The 25091-nt window shown below is 43.4% G+C and overlaps 1 protein-coding gene across 5 annotated transcripts in view; it reads left to right on the forward strand.

The window, feature by feature from the left end:
• FN1 (fibronectin 1) overlaps positions 1-25091 on the forward strand; it is a 65449-nt gene that overhangs the window by 17665 nt on the left and 22693 nt on the right. For 3 of the 5 annotated variants that reach the window (XM_039493814.1, XM_039493815.1, XM_039493816.1), the window contains exons 11-26: positions 678-806; positions 2402-2545; positions 7245-7366; positions 8795-8972; positions 9335-9511; positions 10382-10510; positions 10637-10726; positions 11200-11394; positions 12734-13006; positions 16076-16342; positions 17564-17658; positions 18221-18389; positions 18895-18981; positions 19884-20075; positions 22224-22496; positions 23579-23761. In XM_039493814.1, the coding sequence (XP_039349748.1) occupies positions 678-806; positions 2402-2545; positions 7245-7366; positions 8795-8972; positions 9335-9511; positions 10382-10510; positions 10637-10726; positions 11200-11394; positions 12734-13006; positions 16076-16342; positions 17564-17658; positions 18221-18389; positions 18895-18981; positions 19884-20075; positions 22224-22496; positions 23579-23761 (2703 nt within the window). The remainder of the gene's footprint in view (positions 1-677; positions 807-2401; positions 2546-7244; positions 7367-8794; positions 8973-9334; positions 9512-10381; positions 10511-10636; positions 10727-11199; positions 11395-12733; positions 13007-16075; positions 16343-17563; positions 17659-18220; positions 18390-18894; positions 18982-19883; positions 20076-22223; positions 22497-23578; positions 23762-25091) is intronic. The other 2 variants (XM_039493817.1, XM_039493818.1) reach the window with 1 other exon arrangement.

The following is a 25091-nucleotide window of genomic DNA, read 5'->3' on the forward strand; positions in this document are numbered from 1 at the left end:
GAAATGGTATAAATTGCCATAGCTCCATTGATTGGGGGATCTGGCTCTGTATCGTGCTTCAGTGGGTACAGGGAATAACTATAATGCATCAGTTCTTCTCTTGGGGTTACAACGAAGTGTCGTCAAGATACCAAGCAAAATAAAGTGCGGAGAACATTTGGGGCTGGATTGTGATACCTTTGCTCACACCGAGTAGTATTTTACTTTCACCGAAGTCAGTAAGGAATAAAGTGCTGCTCAGCACATGTAAGAATATCACAATCCAGCCCTTTAAACACAAACCCAGTGATTTTTTTAATATGTCATTTTAATTGCTGTTTCACGTGCTGTAATGAACATACCATGGGAACCTGATTTAAATAAGGCTAAATACTGTGGGCCTGGATCCTGCAAACCTCCTTCCTACAAGCGTCCCTTATTCACACAAGTAGTCCCATTGACATCAGCGCTGACAAGTGGACACAGGGGATCACAGTGTATAATCCTGTCTTGGGAAGATCACGCTTATCTCTGACAGATACCTGCAATCCTGTCTCTCTTTTCTATAGCTTTCCATGGCAACAAGTCTCCTTGCAGTGATGGGGAGGGGGAAGAATATGTTCAGCAGAAGAAGTATTCTGTAACTTTTTTTATTTAAAGCCATAATTGAGGGACGTATCATGTTCTCTCTCAATCAGACCAGTGTATTGTTGATGACATCACCTATGATGTTAACCAGACATTCCACAAGCGTCATGAAGAAGGACACATGCTGAACTGCACATGCTTTGGCCAGGGTCGTGGGAGATGGAAATGCGATCCTGTTGGTAGGTTAATTCCCAGCTGCTCCCGCTTGTTGTAGCTATGCAATAACGCAATAACAAGGAAATGTGTGATAGGGCGGATGGGTGAATTTGGGCCAGATCTTTGGACAGAATTTGCCCTCAATCACACTAGGAGAAAACTGGAGTGACTGTGACTTCAGAGGAATTGCAGCACAGTGAGTGAGAGCAGAGTTTGACTTAACGCAGGCTATCTGACATGTCATGGCAGAAGCTGATAATATCTGCAATAACCCTAGGTAGTGGCAACTTTACTCCTTACTGATTCCTCCCTTGGAGTATTCCTACACTATAACACACTCTAGCTTCAGTAGCTGCCAATGTTACGGGCTAACTGGTCATTTTAGCTACTCATTGGACGGAACTCTGACAAATAAGGCATTCAGCAGGAACCTCAGATTTCATGCCATCAGCTGTTGTGTGGAGCAAGCCAGTAATGCTAGACTCTACCTTGTAAATTGTTTTTTCCTCCGCTTTGCGGAAATCTTCTGGTCTCTTGACTGAACTGAAAAGCATGGAAGATTGCACCAGCAAATACTATCTTAGCATGGACTAAACTTATTTTATTTGGCTGCTTATTATACTGGGCAGCCAAACAAAAAGAGAGCAGGCCAATGCTAAGAGTGCATATGTTAATAGCATGCCAGAGTTTAGCTAAAGCCATTATAGTGCTGTGCTTTTCTGACCAAAAGAACGAACTCTGATCTGATGATAAGTCTTAGTTGTTTGATCTGCGATTACCAATCCCAAGAGAACTTTAATATGTTTTCTTTGGCAACAGTTCAGAAAGCACTAATGGTTAAATTCTGCTTTATTTACTGTATGTCTGCCCGGATTTACTGGAGATCAGATTATAAAGTTCTTGAAAATTGCTCCTTTTGAAAGAAGGAAAGAAATTTGTTTTAAAATGAGTGGGAAAATATCATTAAAGGTGCTGTCTGTTGAATTTTGTCATTCATTTCTCCAGACCTAGTCCCTGTTCTTTCAAAGGGAGTATACAGTTGATGCTCATTGCAGTCCATCAGTAAGACTTCTACGGAGCCGGTTTCAGATGTGAGTTATGCTCACCTATGTCTGGAATCAGTTTGTGGAAGCGAATGGTGTCACTCTAGAGTTTACACCTGAGTTTTGCTGTTGACTTCATGGGAACAAGACTGAGCTTTAAATGAGAGAAGAACAGGTGCAGTAGCTGAAGCAGTACCAAGCTCCAAAATAGTATCTGTTGGCCAGCTCCTTGTGGAAGAGAAACTCCCATTGACTTTAGAGGGAGGAAGGACTGCAGGATCAGAGCCTGTCCTTGGACTGTTGTCATTGTCCAAAACATACCACAGCTGAATTAACACCCAAACATCTGACTTGCCATTGCAGTAGTAAATCTAGGGTCTGGATGAGTTTCCATGTACCCTAGTTTTGAAGTTAGATTTCTTGTGCCCCTTTGAGTAATGCTTGCAGTAACACTGTTTGCAGTGTGTTTTCCCTCTTCGTCATTCTCCTGTGTGTTGACCCAATGTTTTGGTTTTGGTTTTTTGGTCGTTTAAGTTAACATTTGACACTTACTTGTACCTGTTTCATGCCTTCAGACCAGTGCCAGGATTCGGAATCCCGGACCTTTTATCAAATTGGGGATTCGTGGGAGAAGTATGTTCATGGTGTTAGATACCAGTGCTATTGCTACGGCCGGGGTATTGGAGAGTGGCACTGTCAACCTCTGCAGACCTATCCAGGTAAGAATCCTAATGATTAAACACATTCTCCTGACTAGCTCTGGTTTAGTGTGATAGGATGGGGTTGGCTGCATGAGCGGAGCACAGGGTGAACACCCAGCCTGCTTCCTCTGCTGATCTTAGCAACCTGCATGTCCTTTCATATCCTTGTCAACGTCAAATAAGGTTAGGTGGTTTTCCCTATATACAACAAGCAAGTAAGGGTTTGAATTCTCTAGGTTCCTTTGCCTGTGGATGGTTTGCAATTGTTCAGCTCCCAGCATGGTAGGAAATTCCTGTTGGTTTTCTTTTAGAGCAGAACCGTTTCCACCTGAAGGTGGACACAAGAAAGTGTCAAGCTTACAAGTAGAGGGCCAGAGACTGATCACAATGACAATCTGGAGTTATTCATTTGGCTTCACTGGGATTACTCTAGATTCACACTAGAATCTGACCCATTGTGGTTTTATTTCCACTTTGGTGTTTCACTGACATTATAGCCCTGCAATCTATTAAAAAAAAGGTAATAATTGGAGATATACCAATCTCCTAGAACTGGAAGGGACCTTGAAAGGTCATTGAGTCCAGCCCCCTGCCTTCACTAGCAGGACCAATTTTTGCCCCAGATCCCTAAGTGGCCCCCTCAAAGATTGAACTCACAACCCTGGGTTTAGCAGGCCAATGCTCAAACCACTGAGCTATCTCTCCTCCTAAGGTATAGCTCAGTGGTTTGAGCATTGACCTGCTAAACCCAGGGTTTCAGTTCATGAGGGAGAGGGGGATCTGGGGCAAAAAAAAAAAAGTAAGTCTCCTGCTAGTGAAGGCAGGGGGCTGCACACAATCTATCTACTATCTATATATTGCTTGAGGCTGTTATACCATGTATGGCCAGACCTTTCTCACCCAACCCACCTGCTGAAGCGAAATGCACCATGGCAGGAAATGCCTTCCATGGTCAGTGCCCTGAACAAAACTTTTGAACTCTCCTTTGCCCAACCAATTCTAGGAAATATTCAGAGGCAGGTCAATGTCTCTGTTTGCTGGTTTGTTCTTTTGTAGTTCCATGAACATAATGTGATAAGAGCAGCAGTTGCACCAACTTTTCTGTTTAAAGGTTGCTTCTCCCACTGGGCCTTAGTTTAAATATTAAAACTTTGCAGTCAAACACCCTGACTAAAGGATTTATAGAAAACCAGTTCCACTCTCAGTGTATTGTTTGGTTCACTGGCCCAGACCTTGCTTCCACGTTGGCATAAATATTGAGTAGCTCCATTAAAAGTGACAGAGTAATTTTAGTGCATAACTTCTTCTACATCAACAAGATGCTTCCCATTTTGATTATTGGCAGAAAAATTGCTAATAAAGCAAGACTTAGAAAAAGGTAAGAATCATAGAATCATAGAATTCAAGATCAGAAGGGACCATTATGATTATCTAGTCTGACCTCCTGCAAGATGCAGGCCACATAAGCCGATCCACCCACTCCTGAACTAATTCTCTCCCTTGACTCTGCTGTTGAATGCTCCAAATCATGATTAAAGACTTCAAGTAGCAGATAATCCACCAGCAAGCGACCCCTGCCCCATGCTTCGGAGGAAGGCGAAAAACCTCCAGGGCCACTGCCAATCTACCCTGGAGGAAAATTCCTTCCCGACCCCAAATATGGCGATCAGCTGAACCCCGAGCATGTGGGCAAGACTCTCCAGCCAGACCCTCTGGAAAAGGCTAACAATATCCCAACATTGACCCTTTGTACTAATTACCAGTGTGGCACGTTATTGACCTATTGACTAAACCCGTTATCCTATCATACCATCCCCTCCATAAACTTATCCAGCTTAATCTTAAAGTCATGGAGGTCCTTCGCCCCCACTGTTTCCCTCGGTAGGCTGTTCCAGAATTGCACTCCTCTGATGGTTAGAAACCTTCGTCTAATTTCAAGCCTAAATTTCCTGACTGACAATTTATATCCGTTTGTCCTCGTGTCCATATAAAAGAGCCACATTTTTGAGGATGTTTACGGATAAGTTGTAAACCTCTTATTCAGGAAGTAACACCTCCATCTCTCAGTGGGACTAGCCCCATATCATCATACTGTTGTGTGGATAAGGACCCCAGCCTTAGGCTTCAAAAAAAAAAAGAGGGGATCTCTAACAATCTCCATTACATTTATTCAAATGATACATTCTTCCATCTTGTAGGAAGAGGCAGTTTTTCTGCTAATGATTGAAGATTATCAGTTAAAAGACACTATGCATTTTACAACATCTCTGAATCAACTCATTTTAAAACCTGGGTTTGAAATGACTGCCATAAGCACCTGAGTGGAGGAAAAGCACAACTTGCACACACACGCCCACAAGCCAACCGAGAGCCTGGAGGTTTAGTTGTAGGCTTACAACAGAGCACTTTTGTAAACCCAGATTCAGAAGAGCACTTAAGCATGTATTTTAAGTGCATCCCTATGCAGCAAAGCGCTGAAGCACATGCGCATGTCCCACTGACTTACTTAGTTGAATCAGGACCAAAGATGCTAATGGCTTGCTCCATGCCCACTGGAGACCTAGTGGAAAGGCACCCACAATTCCACTGAGTATTGGATCAAGCTCATAATTCACAGCACCTTTTGGCCTTGTTTATGCTCCTTTCTCTGACTCCTCATCCCTTCCCCTGAGATACGCTGTGAAAAGCTTTCAAATAAATGTGGAAAAGGTCTGACTATTGAACCCTCATCTGGTACTACACTAGTGGGTGTAAGTTCCCAGGGAACTCCAGCATTGAGCCGTCTGACTCTGCAGGATGATCTGTTATTTTAGCCATTAAATCCCCCCTCCACCCCCCACCTTTTTTTAAAAAGGTTTCCTTTTATAGTTTGTTTGGATAACAGTGTAACATACATACCTGCATATACTTAAAAAGACTTCCAGCCAAACAAATCCATACCCACACAGAGAATATTTCAAAGCTTGTCTAACCCCAAATCTACATTCAGGAACTTTATATCTGATTTATGTGCACATTTCCAGGCACTCTCATGTCTAAAGAAAGCCCAAAGCCTTGGTTTCCACTCTAACGGAGCGCATATTTCACATAACTCAGCGAGATGTTTGTTTTAGAAGTCTGAGGAGTCAATAAGGCTCAGTAAGAAACTCAGCAAAGAAATCCAGAGGGCTGCGTCCCATTCTTCCCTTTATTGGCAGTCCTTAGTTCTACCCTCCAATTCCTGTTTTGTCTCTCAGATAGAGTTCAGCTGTGAGCCTGATTCTGTGTCCAGAGAGAGAGAGGAAGGATGGGTAGGGCCTGAGGTACAAAGGCCCTGATCCACAAAGGTATTTAGATTCCTATCTTCCACTGAAATCAACAGACGTTAGGAACTTAAATACCTTTGTTGATCTGACCCAAAGAGACTATGTAATTTGGCCAAGGTCACACAGATTAGGGCACTAGTTTGGGATTTGGGAGAGACATTGGTTCAGTCCCCTGCTGTGCCACAGATTTCCTGTCTGACCTTGGGCAAATCACTTCAGGTACGTCTACTCTGCAAAAAAACCACCACCACCATCACGCAGCACAGAGTCTCAGAGCCTGGGTCAACTGACTCAGATAGAGGGGTCTCCCGTTATGGGGCTGAAAATAGCCACGTAGACATTCCAGTTTGGGGTGGAGCCTGGGTTCTGAAACCGGGCATGGAGTGTGTTTCTCAGAGCCCAGAGGCAAACATCTAGATGGGCTCGTGGGGCTCGCTGACCTAAGCTCTGAGACTCACTGCTGTGGGGGTGGGGAGGGTTGTATTGTAGACACACTCTTAGTCTCTTGAGGATGAGCCTCACATCCTTTCCTACCTCACAGGGCTGCCATGAGGCTAAATCATTAAAGATTGTGAGGTGCTCACGTTCTAGGGTAATGGGGGCCATACAAGATGCAAGCGGATCTAAAGAACCCACTTTATTTAGCTGGGTTTGGTCCTGCTTTGAGCAGGGGGTTGGGCTAGATGACCTCCTGAGGTCCCTTCCAACCCTGAGATTCTATGATTCTATGATTTGGCCACCAGCATGGCCAGAGCCTGGAGGGGTGGGGCCAAAGCTGCTGCTGGGTTGTCACGCCCCTTTCATGTAACTGGCTGGAGAAGGAGCAGGCCGTGCAGAACCACTGATTCACCAGGGGGCTGGAATAAGTGGGCAGAAAGGCAGGTGCCGGTACCCAACTCCTGTTAGCTTAAGCGTTGAGGATCCTCAGCACCTTTCCAGAGCTTCTTAGCATGACACAGGATGAGGCTTTAAGTTAGCAGAGGTTTTTTTGCTTTAAAAATTAACCCAAATTGCAGAGAATAGTAACTGATAAAACTTCATTTATAATAAGCACATGTTGAAAAAGTTCTCTTATTCCCCGTGCTCTGCCAAACTATCTGACTCTGTTTCGCAAGTCTCTTTCCATACCACTTATGACACAAGTCTTCCATCACAGACACAATTCTTCCATCATAAGTTTATCCAGACAGCAGATGCTGATGCCTCTAGAGCAAGAGGAGATAGGTGTACCAGAGCCTTTGCTATAATGAGTGTTGGAGCCTGGGGGATAGAGTGAAAAACTATTTCTTTCAAACCTTCATAATAATATTGACAAGCAAATGCATTTTGATTAATAAATCTTGGATGCACTGAATAGCAAACTAGAGGGGAAAACTTCTTAATTAAGTTAAAATGGGGAACTTCCCTTTCAGGTGCCACTGGTCCTGTGCAAGTGATTATCACTGAGAGTGCAAGTCATCCCAACTCCCATCCTATCCAGTGGAATGCACCCGAATCCTCTCACATTTCCAAGTATATTCTCCGATGGAAACCGGTAAGTGTGTACTTCAATCATAATATAAATCATCCGTGTTTGTAGCTCCTGACATCCATGCAAGGCTCTCAAAAGCCAAAAATCAAAACATTTTTGGTTTTGGGCTTTTAATTTTTTCCCAATGAAAACCTGAAAAACACTAATGAAAACTGAAATTTCCTGATAAAAATTCACATTTTGTTAAAATTAAAAAAAGGGGGGGTGTTTTTTTTTGAGGGAGGGGGAAGAGATGATGTTTTCATCCAGCTCTAGTTGCTAATTCAGTGATCTTGCCCTACTGTAGAGGACACTTGCACTGAGGATTAAAACTGACAGATATTATCTAAGCATGTACAGTGACCATGGATATTTGTTAATGAGCATTACTGATCAATGTGCTTATGAATTTATGATTTCATTTGGAGTTAGGTGCCTAAATATCTTTGAGGATCTGGGCCTACAGGGTTAGCAAATATTCTAGGAAATTAGGCAGGTGGAGATTATGTGTGGGATGAATAGTGTAAATCCTTGTGAAAGTTTCCTTATTTGGAGGGAACATTGGCTTTTGTACCATGGACCTATTACTGGAACAACTGAGATAGATTGTATCACCTTAACGAGGAGGTAAAAATGAGCAGGATACAAAGATGTAAACAGCCGGCAGAAGATTAAATAAACTTAAGTCATTGCCTTTCTTCTGTAAAGTCTGAGCCAAAACTGGTTAGCCACAGCTTGCTGGCTTATTCATATTTAAGAGTGATTCATTTTAACCGATGCAAATGAGTCGTCTGACAGTGCCCCAGACAACACTCTCTACAGATGTCTACTCATCCATTAAGCACGTTGGTGCATACCCACCGCCTGGCATTACAAGAACAATCAGGGCCTGGTCCAACGTCCCTTGAAGTCAGTCGGAATCTTTCCTTAATGAAATGGGCTTTAAACACCAGGGGGCCTGACCTTAGAAAGGTGGGGATTCAGTTTAGCATTTCCCATAGAAATCAAGTGTGGGTCAGAGGGGGAGAATCTTGCTGAGCATTGTTTTCAGAGGGTAGCTCAAGTGTGTTACTGGATGATCTCCAAATATTGCATCTGCTGTAGAATTGCTGGCTGACTTTTCTAGCTTGTTGAATGATCGCTGGGTATATATTGCTGCTTAAACCTTTTCAAAGGAGAACTATTAAAACCTCAGGGCACACCCCTAATTTTAACAGGATTGTTACCCAGTATCCCATTATAAATTAACCACAGCGAAATGCCTCTGGAGGGCCACCTGCCCCCGCCCCTCCTCCTTCCGAGGACTTTTGTTCATCCGGATATGAGTTCTGCCAGAGATATAGGCGTCCAGATGCCACAGTGATGGGCTGCCATATAAAAGCGTAATTCAAGATTTCTGCTCTTGGGCTTTGGGGGTCTCTTTCATGGTATTGGATGTCTTTGTTCTTTTAGAAAAACCAGAGAGTGCCGTGGAAAGAAGCCACCATCCCAGGTCACTTGAACTCCCACACTATCTCCGGCCTGAAACCTGGGGTGTTGTATGAAGGGCAGCTCATCAGCGTGCAGCAATATGGACATAGGGAGGTCACCCGCTTTGATTTTACCACCACTAGTACTACACCTATTTCTAGTAAGTAACAGTATGAAACTGTATTTCCATACAGCCGCCTTCCTACACTTTACTTCCTTGTAGGATCATTCCCTAAGTTATTTGTTTCCTGTTAAAAATTCAGCTCCATCCTCTGTGGATGTTATAATAGACTGTTTTTTTGTTGTTGTTGCTTATTTGCCACACTGTGTACTTACCTTTTTAGAAAGGTAATAGGTACGCCTAGATCCTAGCTGGCGTAAATCGGCAGAGCTCCACTGAAGACAATGGAGCCATGTCTTTTAACACCAGCTGAGGATCTGTCCCTTCATTTCTTTTGGGTTGGCATTTGTTAATTCAAATAAAACCTTCTGACCTCTCCCCATCTTTTTTTTCCTCTGCAGGTAACACCCTTTCAGGAGAGACAACTCCCCTTTCTCCTGTGGTTGCTACCTCTGAATCGGTCACAGAAATTACAGCAAGTAGTTTTGTAGTCTCCTGGGTTTCCGCCTCTGACACTGTCTCGGGATTCCGCGTTGAGTACGAACTTAGCGAGGAAGGGGATGAGCCACAGTATCTTGGTAAGGCAGATGTTTGAACCTGTTCGGCCGGGGTAGATTTGTGTAGCTCTGTGATGGGGAGTTGGTTCTCCTGCTCTTATATCCGGGTGAATTCTTAGAACCATCCTTTTTTTCAAGAGCTGACTAACTCTTGTTTAATATTTTTTTCCATTGAGATCACCACGTTCTATAATATCAGCATATTAGACTGGCTGGGAAGGATGGTATGGTGGTTAACGCCCGGGGCTGGGATTCAGGAGATCTGGGTTTCATCCCTCTCTCTATTGTAGAGACTCTGTGTGACTATGGTCAGGTCAACTTTAGTGTCTCCATTTCTCAGTTCTCTCTCTGTAAAATGCGGGTGGTAATATTTCACAGGGGGCATTATGAGGATAATGCTTAAACACTCCCAGGAGTTGTGCTCCGGAAAAGAATATGAGGGGAAAGAACGACATTCTTTGATTTCCATTCAGCTGCTGCCCCCTCTGAATTATGCATGGACCACCCAGATAATTCTTCAAAACCTCCCTGACAGAACTAGAAAATCAGGGTGTGAGTTGGTGTGAAATCAGTGCTGGACTCATAGCAGTGGCTAAAGTCAGGCAGAGTGCAGTTGGTTGCTATGCAAATCTGCCACTGCACCTTACGGCTGACCTGCTTTCCCCTGGCTAGTCCGTGCCCCAACCCCCTTCTAAGTAACCTGCCAGTGGTAGAGAACTGTCCTAGGCTTTGTGGGGCTTTCTGATGGGACTAGAGAGCAGGCTCAGACCAAACAAATGTTATCACAAGAAAATTGTGACTCGACAGAACCAGCCCAGAGTTTTTGGTTGGTTTGTTTGGTGAGAAAAAAAGAACCATTGCTAAGTCTTTTCTATTTTCTTTTTTGCAAAGATCTCCCGAGCACAGCCACCTCCGTTAACATCCCAGACTTGCTACCTGGACGCAAGTACATCGTCAATGTCTATCAGATCTCAGAAGAAGGAGAACAGAATCTGATCCTGTCTACTTCCCAGACAACAGGTACATGTTGGGATGTGCTGCTTGGCTTTGGAAATCTCTATTCTGTGGATTGTTCTCAGATGTTCTGACATGTCTTGGCCACACTTATTTTTCTCATCTGTTATTCCCTTCATCTCTTTTAAACAGCACCTGATGCACCTCCCAAACATAACGTGGATAAAGTTGATGACACTTCAATTGTCGTTAGCTGGAGCAGACCACAAGCTCCCATCACAGGTCTGCCTCATTTACATGCAACTATTTTAAACTGTTGAGGGAATGTTTGCAAAACCTGACATTCAGAAGAGAGGAACATACAAAGCATAACAGAGCGGATGAGCAATTCTGTCCACCCTGGATGCCACATGGAAAGTGTCTTTCCGACAAATGGGGAGTACAAGATGCACCTTGCAGGCTGCAAGGTGCCTGTTTGATTCCTGGTGGGTTTTACAGTGGGTTGGGTGCAAACTGATTCTGCGGGTTCACTTGCAGATCCAGGTTTGACTAATCACAAACCCGCTATCCTCTGCATCCACGGCCTCTGACTGCCCCCACGTCATCCCCATAACAAACCTGGGAAGCATGTTCTTAAAAGTTATGGGGTGTTTTTTGGATCGGTGGGGGGAAATGTGTTCATTTCTTATTTTTACAGTTCCTTGTGCTGGTGGTAGCAATTGCGTCTGGTGATCATGTCTGTTTTGTCACATTAGGTTACCGAATTGTCTATACCCCATCAGAGGAAGGTGGCAGCACAGAGCTCAACTTGCCTGACACAGCTACCTCTGTGACTCTCAGTGACTTATTGCCTGGGGTTCAGTATAACATCACCATCTATGCAGTGGAAGAAAATCAAGAGAGTGCTCCCGTCTTTATCCAGCAGGAAACCACGGGCATCCCATCCAAAGGTAACAGACAGCATGCTTCCTGGGACATTGTTCATTCCAAAGCAATTTGTCAGATGCAGCAGGGCCAAATGAAAAGAAAAATGCAGCCTCTAGAGTCCAGTTTTAGCTGTAAGTGGACCACCAGCAAGGCTGTGAATGGACATACAATCAAGAATGGCCTTTACCGAAAACCTCACCAGTGTTTAGCTCATGTACAAGCTGATCTCTGTTGTAAGACCATGTCTAGGCAAAGGGAAAATCTCAACAGATTTTTCTAAGTCGTCATGAAGATTCTCTTGCGAGATCATGTTACCAGCATTGAAAGGGTATCTGGTTGCCATGATACTTCAGATTTCAGGTGTCTAGGGTTTGTTACCCTGATCCATATTTAAACACCTGAATAATGAAGCAGATTTTTTTTTCAGGTACTGAGCCCTGCTGAAGTCATTAGGAGTACTCAGTACTTATGGATTTGGGAGCTTAACTGTAGGCACCCAAGTTTTTAAAAAATTGCCCTTAATTTTAAAAAAGGAATCAATTAGGCTGTATAACTGAGCCAAAAAGAAATGTTCTGAAAGAATTAGGGATGGTGTGGTGGTAGTGGAATCAGATGTTCTTGCGATGAGAACAATGCCAGGAATGAACGAGGGTCAATGATTTTATGATTTGTCATCCATATAGTCTGTGAATTACCGATGTTTGTATTGGTTAACCATAGGCGGCATGTGGAACTCATTTGCACAAGTAATCCGAAACCTCTGTCGAATATAAGACTCCACAATGACTCTGATACTGCACCATTGAAGCCAGAGGGAGTTTTACCACTGACTTCAGTGAGGCTGGGGTCACACCCTGTAGTTGTTTAATTATAAAGGGATTGGGTTTAAAATTAATGTATAGATTCTCCAGTTGTTCTGCTGGTTTTAAAAGCCTTTTCTTCTTAATTAGCAAAATAGCGTCTTGTTTCCAGTCATTGGATAATTTGGGGTTTGTTTTGTTTTGTTTTTTCAAACTTGTGGCTCTGTACGAAGTTGACATTCTGCTGCTTCATGCATTTGATTTTTTTAGTTTTTCTTTTGTGCCAACAAAACAATCCATATGCAAATCTTAGACTAAAATCTTCTCAGCCACCCAGTGTAATTTCAGATGTACAGTAGACTCAGGTATTTTCTTTAAATCATTTGTTAAGATAGGGCTTTTTTGACATTTTCTGTTGTGTAAATGGTCTCAGTCAAACGTGTCATAGTTTAGTTATTCAGTTACAACTCACTTCTTCCTTGTTCTGCACCTTATTCCTGGAGTCCCCTTTACCATTCTGTAAGGAATCCCTCTGTCTTACTGGAGGTTTCTCTTCTGTCAGATGATGTTCCTTCACCCAAGGAGCTACAGTTTGTGGAGGTCACCGATGTCAAAATCACCATCATATGGACCCCCCCATCGAGCACGGTGTCTGGCTATCGGGTGGAAGTCACCCCAGTTAACCGCCCTGGTGTACATGGACAGAAACTGCCTACTACCAGGAATTACTTTGCTGAGGTCACTGACCTTTTACCTGGAACGACCTATCTCTTCAAGGTCTTTGCAGTGCTCCAGGGCCGGGAGAGCAAGCCATTGACTGGAGAGCAAACGACTAGTAAGTGTCTTTCCTTGATGCTTTTTTCATGGACTTGGAAGTGACTCTTTTCCCCTCCTTTAGAGTAACATGTAAATACATCACTAAAGTGGAATAGTTCGTTCCAACCATGTGGCACCAAGCAAAATGATGGGGCTGAGAATTCAGCTGATCATGCAATGATCTCCTTAGCAGAGGTATTCTCTTCCAGTGCTTTCCGATAGGGGTTTAACTCTCATGGTGTTTGGAAACAATTTAATGTGGCTGGAGTTCTCTCTCTTTTCTTTTTTAATTGATTGAGAAGGTGTGTGCCCTTCTGGCTCATTGCTAGCAAAGGTCTGTGAGGCAGTGACTTTGCAAAGGCACCTAAGGGTGAATTTCAATGGGATTTGGGTGCCTAACTTGCTTAGACTGCCTTTGTACATCCCAATCTAAACGCTGATTGCTGACATGCACGGTTGGCTTTCATTGACCGCCATAGGAGCTCTGTGTGTGCCTCTAAGAACAGGAATTGGCGCATAGTTAAAGTGACAATACATCCCAATGTTACCATGTCAGTCCTGGTTTGTCATATGATATCCTGCTATTCCTTTCAGGAGGCAGCAATTGCCTCCTCAGTCAAAACGTTGGGGGTACAAAATGTTTGTTCAAGACCTCTAGCTACCCTGCTATAAGGTGTTTTTACAGCCCTGTTTCACTGTTGTCACACACAGCTTTGTTCAAAGTCCACTGAAGTCTGTGGAAGTTTTTTTTGCATTGATTTCAATGGGACTTTGGATCAGGCTCGTAGGGAGGGCCTGTTTCCCACTAATCACTGTTCAAGGGCAAAGCCTCTCACAATTTTGTTAGTGGTGACAGTACAGTATCAGTGGCCCAGTCAGTTCCTTGCAAAACCCCTCCTTTGGCTCCTTGGTGTGAGGAGAAGGAGACTTCCTGTCAGTCCCTCTGTCCCTTGCTTCCCACAACCGTAGAGAGGCTGGAAGCAAGGGATGAGGGATGCAAAGGACAGAGGTGAAGCTCAGCATCTCTTTGATTTCCCCAGCTGTAAAATGGATATAATGACCTTTGTAAAGTGCTTTGAGATCTACTGATGACAAGTGCTGTGTAACAACAGCTGGGTATGGCTATGATTTGATCCACTCCTTGAAGTGTTTTCCCGACCCAAGAGAAGCAGATCAAAGAAAGTCAGAATGTGGATCTTGTGAGTATTTCACAACCCTGAAAGAGTGGCCACAAAAGTGTCCCAGTTTTTTATTCTGAAGTTACACACAGAGCCAGGCTTTCAAAAGTGCCCAACTCTCATTGATCGCATATTCTGAACGGTTGTTCTCACTGTTGAAAGTCTGGCCCAGAGTGTCTAAAAGAGAGAGAAGCAGAAGACATTTTGATCTTATTTCATTTCCTCAGAATAAGTACGTTTAGGTGCGTGGACATTTTCAAAAGTATCTACATGACTTAGGAGCACAAGTCCCATTGAAAACACTTCTTTGAAAATCCCACCCTGAATTTCCTTCATGTTTACAAAAAACAAACAAACAAAAAAACTCCACATCAATTGGCCGGATTTTTCCCAAGAGCTCAGCTCCCATTGAGACCTAAAAGTTCTGGTGTTTGTTCTTGTTGGGGTTTGCTAGGTGCAGAGCACTTCTGAAAATCTGCCCACTTCATTTAGGTGCCTAAATGGGAGTGGAGCTCTTTTGCAAAACTGGCCCCAAATGTTCATTTGGAATATGAAGCAGAGCATAGTCATTTGAATAGGCCTGCATAGAATATCAGGATTGGAAGGGACCTCAAGAGGTCATCTAGTCCAATCTCCTGCTCAAAGCAGGACCAATCCCTAGACAGATTTTTGCTCCAGAGCCCTTAAGGATTGAACTCATAATCCTAGGTTTAGCAGGCCAATGCTCAAACCACTGAGCTATCCTTCCCCCTAGTAGTATATATAAGGAATTGTTTTCCATAGGTTGCGATCATCCACTTAACTGCTTTGTCTGAACCACATTGCTAAAAGTATTCTGATACGTCGTGTCCTGTAATTGACAGTCCTGGGGAAAAGAAATCGGTCAGGTTTCCCAAGAAAAACTCTCCAGCAAAAGTCTTCTGATGGTGCAAACTTGCTTCTCCTTTTGTCCTTCCATTAAACAGTGGCCCTCAAATAAGCTATGATTACATATGAGAGAGAGATACAATGCTATCATTTTCTGTGTGGAACAAGCCCGAGTGTCAGTAGAGTTTCATATCCTCTAAACAACTGGTTTTCAACATGGGGATCGTTAACAGGCTTGAGGAGGGTCACAATAACTCTCCCTTTCTTTATGACCATCCTCCTTTTCATTATAGATGGGGGCGGGGAAGGGAGTTATTTTTTCCCTCCCCAAAAAATGTTGATAAAAATTAAAACACTGAGAACCCCAGAACTGGAGGGGTATGTTCCATTAACAGTTGTTTTTTTTTTCATAAATTTCCATTTAGTCAAAAAACTATTTTCTATTTTTAAAGAATATTTAGATGGAACTATTTTTTGACTGATGCTAGTTGCAACATGGGATTGTGGCATGGAAAAGTTGAAAACTACTGCACTAAGCAACATAGGGCCAGATTTTTAAAGGTATTCAGATGCCTAACTCCCATTGGGCGTTCTTTTTCCCAGGACCTTTTCTGGACTTTAATTCCTATAAGTAAGCATTTTGTCAGGGGGTAACATCTCTGCTGCATTCGTTTTGTTCTGGATCCAGCACATCACTTATGTGCTTAAAGTTACGTACAGATTACTTAGATGTTTTGCTGTGTCAGGGCCTTTAAGGATGAAAATGCCAGTATGGAGACATATGAAAGACCTTGTATAATTCCAAAGACCTTGTATAATTCATATAGGAGAGACAAGCATGCATAGGGTTATTTGACAGCATAGTCCTCCGCTTGACTATTTTAGGTTAATGCGTTCCTCCCCAGAAACGTGATGGTGTTTTTTAATTAAAGTTGGTGCATATATTTTGGTATTTTTAAAAAACAACTACCAAGATTTTTCAAAAGAAAGCCATGCTAAACCCATGGAAGGACTGTTAATACACACTTTGCTTTTCCTTCTAGAACTTGATGCTCCCACCAACCTAAGGTTTGACAATCTTACCGAGTCTGCAGTGTTAGTGGCCTGGACTCCACCGCGCGCTCCGATCACAGGATACCAACTGACTGCAGGTCCCACAAGAGGCGGCCAACAAAAGGAGTACAAGGTGGAGCCATCTGTCACCAAATACGCCCTGAGGAACCTGCAGCCTGGGTCCGAGTACACTGTCTACCTTGTGGCGGTGAAAGGCAACCAGCAAAGCAGCAGAGAAACTGCAGTCTTCACTACTTGTAAGCATGATGGGTGCTTATTCATTTACCAATGACACTGTCATCTTCAAAAGCATAGGCTGCGTTTGAAACCGGCCGTTCTAACTCGTCTTTCAAAATATTCCTTTGAAATAATATTTGAATGAAGCTACTCAGGAAATGGCTTTCCCACCATACTTCATAAGAAATTTAGACAAAAACCAAAAATATTACATTTCCATTAGAAATTGCTGATGAAATGTTTCAGCTTTTTGTTGAAAAACAAATCTAAAACTGAAAATTTCCAAAAATGTCAGTTGTCGACAACCCAAACACCAACACATTTCAGGCAAGCATATGTTTTCAGTTTCACCAAACGTATTTTGATTGTTAGGTGGGTTTTCCAATTTTGCAGCAAAAACCCAGGGGGGGGAAATGATTAAAAGCTGACATTTCCCATGGAAATGTGCATTGTGATGAAAAAACCATTTTCCCTCAAAAAAACATTTTTGGACAGTTCTATGTTTGAGCCTTTCTGGTGTGTTAGCTAGTTGTTTAAGAGAATGAGTAGTGGCTAAAAGGGCCGTTTCTTCCCAAAGATTATAGTGTTATGATGAGTTAGTTAAGAACCACTGCATACTTGTAGAAAGAATAGATAGCGTTTGCTATTCAAATAATGATGAAGCTGTGATGTAAACCAACAAGAATCAAAACCTCTCATCGATAAGGCTGATAACCACATCCTTTGTTCAATGGAGTGCGTGGATTTTATATCAGTGTGAAGTTAAAACTAAGCATCCACATTTATCCCTGGTGTAATATTATTGACTTCAGTAAAGTTACACCAGAGATGCACTTGGTCCCCAGTGTCCGCCTTAGATGTGGTCATTTCTGGCGAGGACACTGCGTGGCTGAGATAAAGAAAGCTATTGCCTTTCACAACTACCTCATTGGACTGAGTCCATTCCAGGTTAGGAATATGTTGTATAATTGTATAATTTTTTAATTGATAGTATTTTAAAGAATAAAATGCAAAATCTCAGCCAAGGCTTTTTCCATGCTAAGTTTGTGAATATATCCCAGGATCAGCCAAATTATGAACCAAAAAAAAAAAATACTGTAAATGGTATTTACATTGACACCCCTCCCTTCTTCCCCCACTCTGCCCCTAAACATCACAAACGGCTACCCAGAGAGTTACAGATTTCTGTAACTCTCTGGGTAGCGCTGAGTCTGAACTCCGTTTATCTGTTCCTTTCACAGTGCAACCCATGGGCTCCATCCCTCCCTATAACACAGAAGTGACAGAAACTTCTATTGTTGTTACCTGGACACCTGCGCCAAGGATTGGTTTCAAGGTATTTTCCCACTGAAGCCTTTGGATCTGTTTTGCTCTCTATTGCTCAATTCCATTAGCTGTCACCCAGCTAGGACCAGTTCAGAACGAATGGCCATAGACGATGGTTTGGGGAAAGAAGGGTGGTCACAAATATGGAAGCACTGAGTAGAGCGGGGCAGAGACTTGTGTTTTTAAGCTGAAGTGACTATTCAGGGGTTAAAATATTTATGCAAAGGAGGTGATGCGCTCACACGCCTGATCCAAGGCCCATTGAAGTCAATGGGAGTCTTTTGCCTGACTTCTGTAGGCTTTGGATCAGGCTCATATTTGGGGCATCGAGTTGATAGTCCGTCACTCAGCACCATGAGGTTGCACTGTCCTGTTCTGCCGCGTGATGCTGTGCTCCCTGAGGCTTACCCAGCTGCAGGGCTATCCATGCCCTCGGTGCTCCAGCATAGGCTAACTTCCCCACGACAAGTCAGCTGATCACTTTGGAGGATGTGTCCAGTATGCTTATAGGCACCTAGCTGGTTCATATGTAAGGCTGGAATGCAACCTTCCCCCTTTCTTCTCATCTGCAGCTGGGTGTGCGACCAAGTCAAGGTGGAGAAGCCCCACGGGAGGTGATTTCTGAATCTGGTAGCATTGTTATCTCTGGCCTGACTCCTGGAGTGGAGTATGTCTACAGCATTTCAGTCCTGATGGACGGTCAGGATAGAGACACGCCGATCATCAAGAGAGTAACTACACGTACGACACATCTGAATATCCCTTACTAATCTGTAATGCTCTGACTACTTCGCTAGGTTGTTGCGTGGCTGAGTGGGTAGGGTACTAGCGGAGGGCTCAGGAGAGCTGGATTCTATTTGCAGCTCTGCCACTGCAGGATAGCCTTGGGCAAGTCTCTTTGCCTCAGTTCTTCTCTATATTTAATGAGAATGATGCTAATGATTTTCTTTTATAAAGCACCTTAAGATCTCGGCCTGAATTCAACTGAGCGCTAAAAGAATTATTATTAGTCATAGTAGTATTGCTAAACCCCTAAAACAGTGCATTTGTGTGCTATTTTCTGTCTTCTCAGTCTCAAAGGAGTCTGCTCTCCCTTTGATTCTCAGATGACATTAACATTACTGCATCAGAGTACAGCTCTGAAAGAAGCTATTTTAGTTGTTGGTTAATTTTAAGGGTTTGGGTTGTTTTGTTTTTCAAATGACTCTTGGGATTGTCAGCTGATCATGCATTTGGTTTCTTGTAGCATTATCCCCACCGACTAACCTGCATCTGGAGCCTAACTCTGACACTGGAATCTTGACAGTCTCCTGGGATAGAAGCACAAGTCCAGGTAATTACATAGCATCAGAAACAGCTCCGCATTACCAATATGTAGATCAAGAATAACTCCCGTGATTTACTCCAGAATTACACTAGTGCAACTGACGGCACAGCAAGTGTTGTTAACCGGGCACCGATTAAATGTTTAGCTTCCATGTCATCTTTTGGCATATATTATTTTCAGTTACATTCAAATATCATCTGCTAGAATACAAATGTTCTGCATTCCTGTATGAAAATGGTCTGCAACAGGACCCTTAAAGCTGTACAGTGATATTCCAAAGGATGATCGAGATTGCCTTTCAAGTCAGGTAGGACCGGGGGAGTGAGGAGACTGCTCCAGTATCCTCGGTAGCTAACATAGAGTCTGAAATAAAGAAAGCAAAAAAGACCAAGAGGGTTTCTGGCCGGAAGGGAAAATGTGGGGTTAGTTCATTGAAAGTGAGTGTGGCATTTTCCAAAACACCCAACCTTGGCCTAACTCTTCTCCCACTGATGTGGATGGGAGCATTTCCCGTGACTTCAGTGGGAACTGGTAGGCCAGTGCCGAGTGCTTCTGAAAACCTCCACCCTGAGCTGAGAGATGCAACGTTTCCTGTTTCCTTTCATTAGAATTTTGGCTTTGGGCAACTCCTAAGAGTGCATTTTCAAAGCGCTACAGAGACTAGCCGTGTCTCCCGTTAATGCTCATGGGACCTGCGCGGCTAAGCCCCCCCGGGCACTTCTTTGGAAATGTATCTCAGTGTGTCAATGCGAAATGGACCGATCCTACGTCAAGCAAGCACTTGCGTACCCAGCTGAGGTTGATATTAAACAGATGCTCCCCATCATCTGCGCTTTCTCTGAGCGATTGTATCCAAGCCTGGTTTAAATAAATCCGCCACATTGATTCCTGTGATCTATGTATTTCAGGCATCACTGGGTACAGAGTTACCACCGTTCCTACCAGTGGGCAGCAGGGTTACACCCTGGAAGAAGTGGTCAATGCAGAGCAGAATTCCTGCATCTTTGAAAATCTGAGCCCTGGCCTGGAGTACAACGTCAGTGTTTATTCTGTCAAGGACAACAAGGAAAGCGTCCCCATCTCCAAAACCATCACGCAAGGTAATGGAAAAATGAGCAGCCGCCTCGGTCACTGTAACAGACCAACCGTGTAAACAGTCCCGCTGACTCTGATGGTGGAGGATTTGCAGGCTTAGACCCTAGCAGCAAGGTAGTCACTTGCCCTACGTGCTAGTGCAGGGAGTAAGGGGGCCCTTACACCCCCTTACGCATTGGCAGTCCATCCGCAGGGGAAGAGCTGTCTCTTTGAAACCGGTACACTGCCTCACTTGCACAGGTGGGTTGGGGAATGGGCAGTGCCTTGCCTCCACCCTGTGGTACCTCAGCCAGCAGATCTGAGCCGTCGCAGAAGGGGGAGCCAGGATGTAATGTAGTACTGGTAGGAGCTAGCGGCAGATTACTTTGTGGTCCCAGGACCGACAGCAGTACGATAAAACATCTGAATCCCTGAATGATTGGGTGTTAGTTTTGCTTTGTGAAGGTTTTGTTTGGCTTTGTTTCCGTTAAGCCATGAAACAATGCCAGCTCCTGTGTTTGGCAAATGCTTGCTGTTAACCCTGCTTTTAAAATGTCTGTGCTTCACTGAGTTGCTGTGCGCTCCTGTGAGTATCTCATGCAGCAGTGTTGTATCATTAAAGCAACAATGGCTTTAACCCTGTACCATGCTCTAATGGGGGGGGAAAGCACTAAAATGGCATCCTTTGTGTCTTTTGATACTCTTGAAAGGTGATATGGTAAATGCATCCCATGAGGATCAATAGTTATTTTACAGAAAATGGACATTTTGCTACACTTATTCTGTAAAATATTTGTTTTTCATAACGGAACAAGAAATATTTGCTCAGTTATTAAGCAAACCAGCCTATTGCACCATTTCTATCTGATATTTCCCTTTTCCAGCTAATTCCTAATGATCCTATCACAAGTGTAATAAGCCATAGGTCCTTTCTTACTGAGGGGAGCAGCATCCCCAGCTCCCACTGACTTCAGGATTCGGTCCTTAAAGTGACAGGGCCAGACTCTGAGCTGGTGCAATTCTGCTGACTTCAAAGGAACTGTCAGTTTGTGCCAGCTGAAGAGTTAAAGGCAAAGCAGAATCCCTGATTTCTGTTGGGTCTAACATTTGGGAAAGAACAGCTCTGCTAAAGTTGTAGTGTCCATTGGGAAAATCCCATAGCCTTGTTAACTATGCAAACATCTAGGATGCATGTAGAAGGTTATTCAAATGAATCCTAATTCAATGGCTTGGTTTGAAGATTGTAAAGTTTGGTTAAGAAACCAAGTCAGTTTCTCTCAGGCACACACATAACATTAAGAGCTGGGTGATGCTGTGAGTTTCATATGGAAAACCCATATCCTAGAAAAGCTCATTTTTAACCACTTACAGTTTTTCTAAGCAAGCTTTATATTGCTCCCAAGTTTGGGGTTTTTGTTTTAGCACCAGTGCTGCAGCTATAGCAGTAAGACTTTAAGAATACCGGGCCAGAAAATCATCATCATTTCTTTTAGCTCAATAAAGATACACTGATTTGCACCAGATGCCTTCATTGATTCAAATAGAACTACAGCAGTTTTCGCCAGCTCAGGATTGGGCCCTCTCCAGTTATTTCAGGATTCCCAGTGTGTTGATGATTTTATGCTCTGAACAGTTGAAGCTGGGCATAGTATTCTGACTATTTTTTTAAAAAAATCTCAAGGGTCAGTTATCACTAATCCAGTTTTCGCTTGCTTAAAGATTAACAGGCAAGAGAATTTTTTAAAAAATGCTAAAATTGGGTATGTGTCTTTAAGAGAATCTTTTAAAAAACCACCTCAGGGCCCAGCTGTCTCATCCATACAGTGAGCTCAATGGGAGTTAGGTGCCTAAACTACTTAGGCTGTTGTACATCCCACCAGGCAGAATCCAGATCTTCAAAGGTATTTAGGCACCTAACTCCCACTGAAATCCTGCATTCCTGCCTGCTTCTTTCCCTGTGTCAATATGGCCCTCCGTGTGTTGCAAGGTGCTATTTCATGTGAGGAAGAGTGGCGCAATTGGGCCCTCAGTGGGAAAATGTTGCCTATCACTGTCATCGCTTGACCGTTTCCTCACCGTTAAAACGTGTAACCTGATGCACACTGCCTTATTTTTCCCCCTCCTCTTTTCTTTTGCCTCTGTGTGTCTTTGCTGTTCCCCCCGGCACTCAGTAGAGGTGCCCCAGCTCACTGACCTAAGCTTTGCTGACATAACTGATACAAGCATCGGCCTGAGGTGGACCCCGCTAAATGCCTCCACCATTATTGGTTACCGCATCACGGTAGTTGCGGCAGGAGAAAGTGTCCCTATTTTTGAAGATTTTGTGGACTCCTCAGTAGGATACTACACAGTCACAGGCCTGGAGCCGGGCATTGATTACGACATCAGTGTAATCACACTCATTAATGGCGGAGAGAGCGCCCCTACCACTCTGACACAGCAAACGGGTGAATTTTGAAAACTTCTGTGTTTGTGACCTGGATGGTGTTTCATGCTGTCACTAGCTGCTAGGGTAATGGGCTTTCTCAGAGAAGAATTGAGCCACTCACTGTGATGGGGGGAGGGAGGGACAAGGACTGGCTTCTCTTTTAAATATAGGATGGGAAGGGCTATGCCGTTTGCATGTTTTAGCCCTGTGCATGAACTGCATTTTTATATTGTGGATAACTGCAAAGGCAGGATCTCACTCATGCTGGCTTTTCAGCTTTTCAGGTTTCATTGTTAAACTTCAGTTATGTGATCCCCAAAGTATAAGATCCTCAATCACAATCCCCAAAGGGAGATGGGATCCCCCAAAGGGTGGATACAATTCTAGAAACACTCTTCGGTTTAGCCCCCGACGCTCTCACTGGTCAAGTCATTTGAGCATTTCGTATTTTTTTTGGTGGTGGCCCAACTCTTCAAATCTTGCCTTAAAAGATGGACAAGAAACATTGCTCCCTGAGCCCACGCTAGTGACAGGCATGTCACACTGTCAAGGTTCTCTGTAGTGCATGGGTAGAAGATGAACTGAGAACTAGTTTGTGCATGAAACCCTGTGTCATGTGAATAAGCTGCTGAGGTTCTAAACCCTTAAACACACAAGTAGACATAGAGGCGAAGGGACTTAATGGATCTACCCTCTCCTCCCCTATGTATGCATGTATCAGTTTTGGATGAAAGGATCTTTTCATATGTAAACTGCTGTATGGCAACTTAAGCCTCTCTTGGCCACATCTCTGTAACCCAAGATGCAGCTGCAAGGCCAATATTACAGAAACCTGCCATCTTGTTTTCAAATTATCTCAACAGAATACATTTAAGTATCAGTGATTGCCAAGAGGTTAAAGGAGCCTGAGAGTAGTATGAGTGTTTTTAACTGTAGTGGAACCAAAGGTAGCTTAGGAGTATGTTTGCATGGGTCTGACACCGTAGCCTCTTTTTTGCATGAGATACACTGTAGATTCCCTGAACATCCACATTGGTAAACTCTCACCTTCCAGAAAATGTTTAAAAAAAAAAAAAAAACCCCAATATTCTTTGCATGTAGCTGTTCCTGCTCCAACTGATCTGCGCTTCACCAACGTGGGGCCAGATGCTATGCGTGTGACCTGGACTCCTCCAGTATCCATTGAACTGACCAGTTTCCTGGTGCGTTACTCACCTGTGAAGAAAGAGGAGGATGTTGCTGAGCTGACCATTTCACCCTCCGACAACATGGTGTTTTTAACAAGTAAGAGGTTACCTGCATAGGTCAGCAGAACATAAGGGACTTCTCAAGCTGAAGTCCACTGATGGTTGGTGGGTCTGCAGAACACTTGCTGGGCTGTAGGTGGTCGGATGGTATTAGCTCCCTTCCCATGGTTTACAGCAGCTAAATTACATTAAAATAGATACAAATACGTAAAGTACTTTCTTAATATTACTCTCCTATGTGTTAATGGGTATAGCTGCCACATGGACATTGAGCAGTCATGAATTGGGGAGATATGGTTTTCCTGATTGTGAATTGGAGGTGAGTTGGTCCATGAGATTATTTCCCGAAAGATGTGGTCCATCCTCTGAACACATTAAGAACCCCAGCTCTCCAGTGAATTTCTTGTTGGAGACCCAGCATAAAGGAAAGGAAAAGCAAGAAATTGATTGGAATAAGTATAATGGATCAGATTCCCTGCTGGTGTAAATTGGCATAGCTTCATTGACTTCCATAGAGCTATGCTAATTTACACTAGCGAAGGACTTGGTTCATTGTTTTAACGAAGTTAAAGTCAAACCGTGTAAACCTTTTCCCGCTGAGACAAGGACGATGATTCATCATACTGGGGGGCATTTGAACCTGGTTAGGTATTAAGAGTAGGTACACATTGCCTATCTTGTTTGACAAAAAGTCAATGACTTGCAGTGCAGCGGTCTAGATGAAGACACAAAGGATCAAAATCAGCAAAAGGTCCCCTTTGAGTCTTTAGATTTTGGAAAGGAAAATAAATGCTCTATCTGAAATTTCAGCAGTACAGTGCAACTGATCTCTTGAATTTCTCACAAGCATATAATTAATTTGCTCATCTTGATACAAAAGTTGTGTTTTGTTGAGAGGATTTTCCCTAGAAACTGGACAAGTTGGTTGAGTGAGAGACAGTACCTGCTTTAAAAATAAAGGACCACATTCTTAGCTGGCGTAAAATAGAAGCGCTTCACTGAAAGTCAGTGGTGCTACATCAGTTTACATCAGCTGAAGATCTGGCCCTGTTTATCAGTAAATGCTCAGAGCTGGGAGGCCTGTATGGAAAACTAATCCCTGCTGACAAACCCATCTAAATAATGTCCTTGCCAAATAGCAATAAAAAAAGAAACCACCAACACTTGTTGCAGGCTAAAACTTCCATGAAACCAAAGGCCATTCCCATGCTTAAAACCAAGCTTCAGCTGGACTCAAATGTCTTGACTATCCATTAGGCTCAGGTTTTGCACAGGCTAAGCAAAAATCGGTCGCTCCACATCATGAGCTGTGTCAGTTAGAATCGCTGAGGTTTTTCAGTTGCTCCCAGAGCCTGAAAATTGTGAGG

Source organism: Mauremys reevesii, linkage group 11 (genome assembly GCF_016161935.1).
Source record: "Mauremys reevesii isolate NIE-2019 linkage group 11, ASM1616193v1, whole genome shotgun sequence".
Lineage (NCBI taxonomy): Eukaryota > Metazoa > Chordata > Testudines > Geoemydidae > Mauremys > Mauremys reevesii.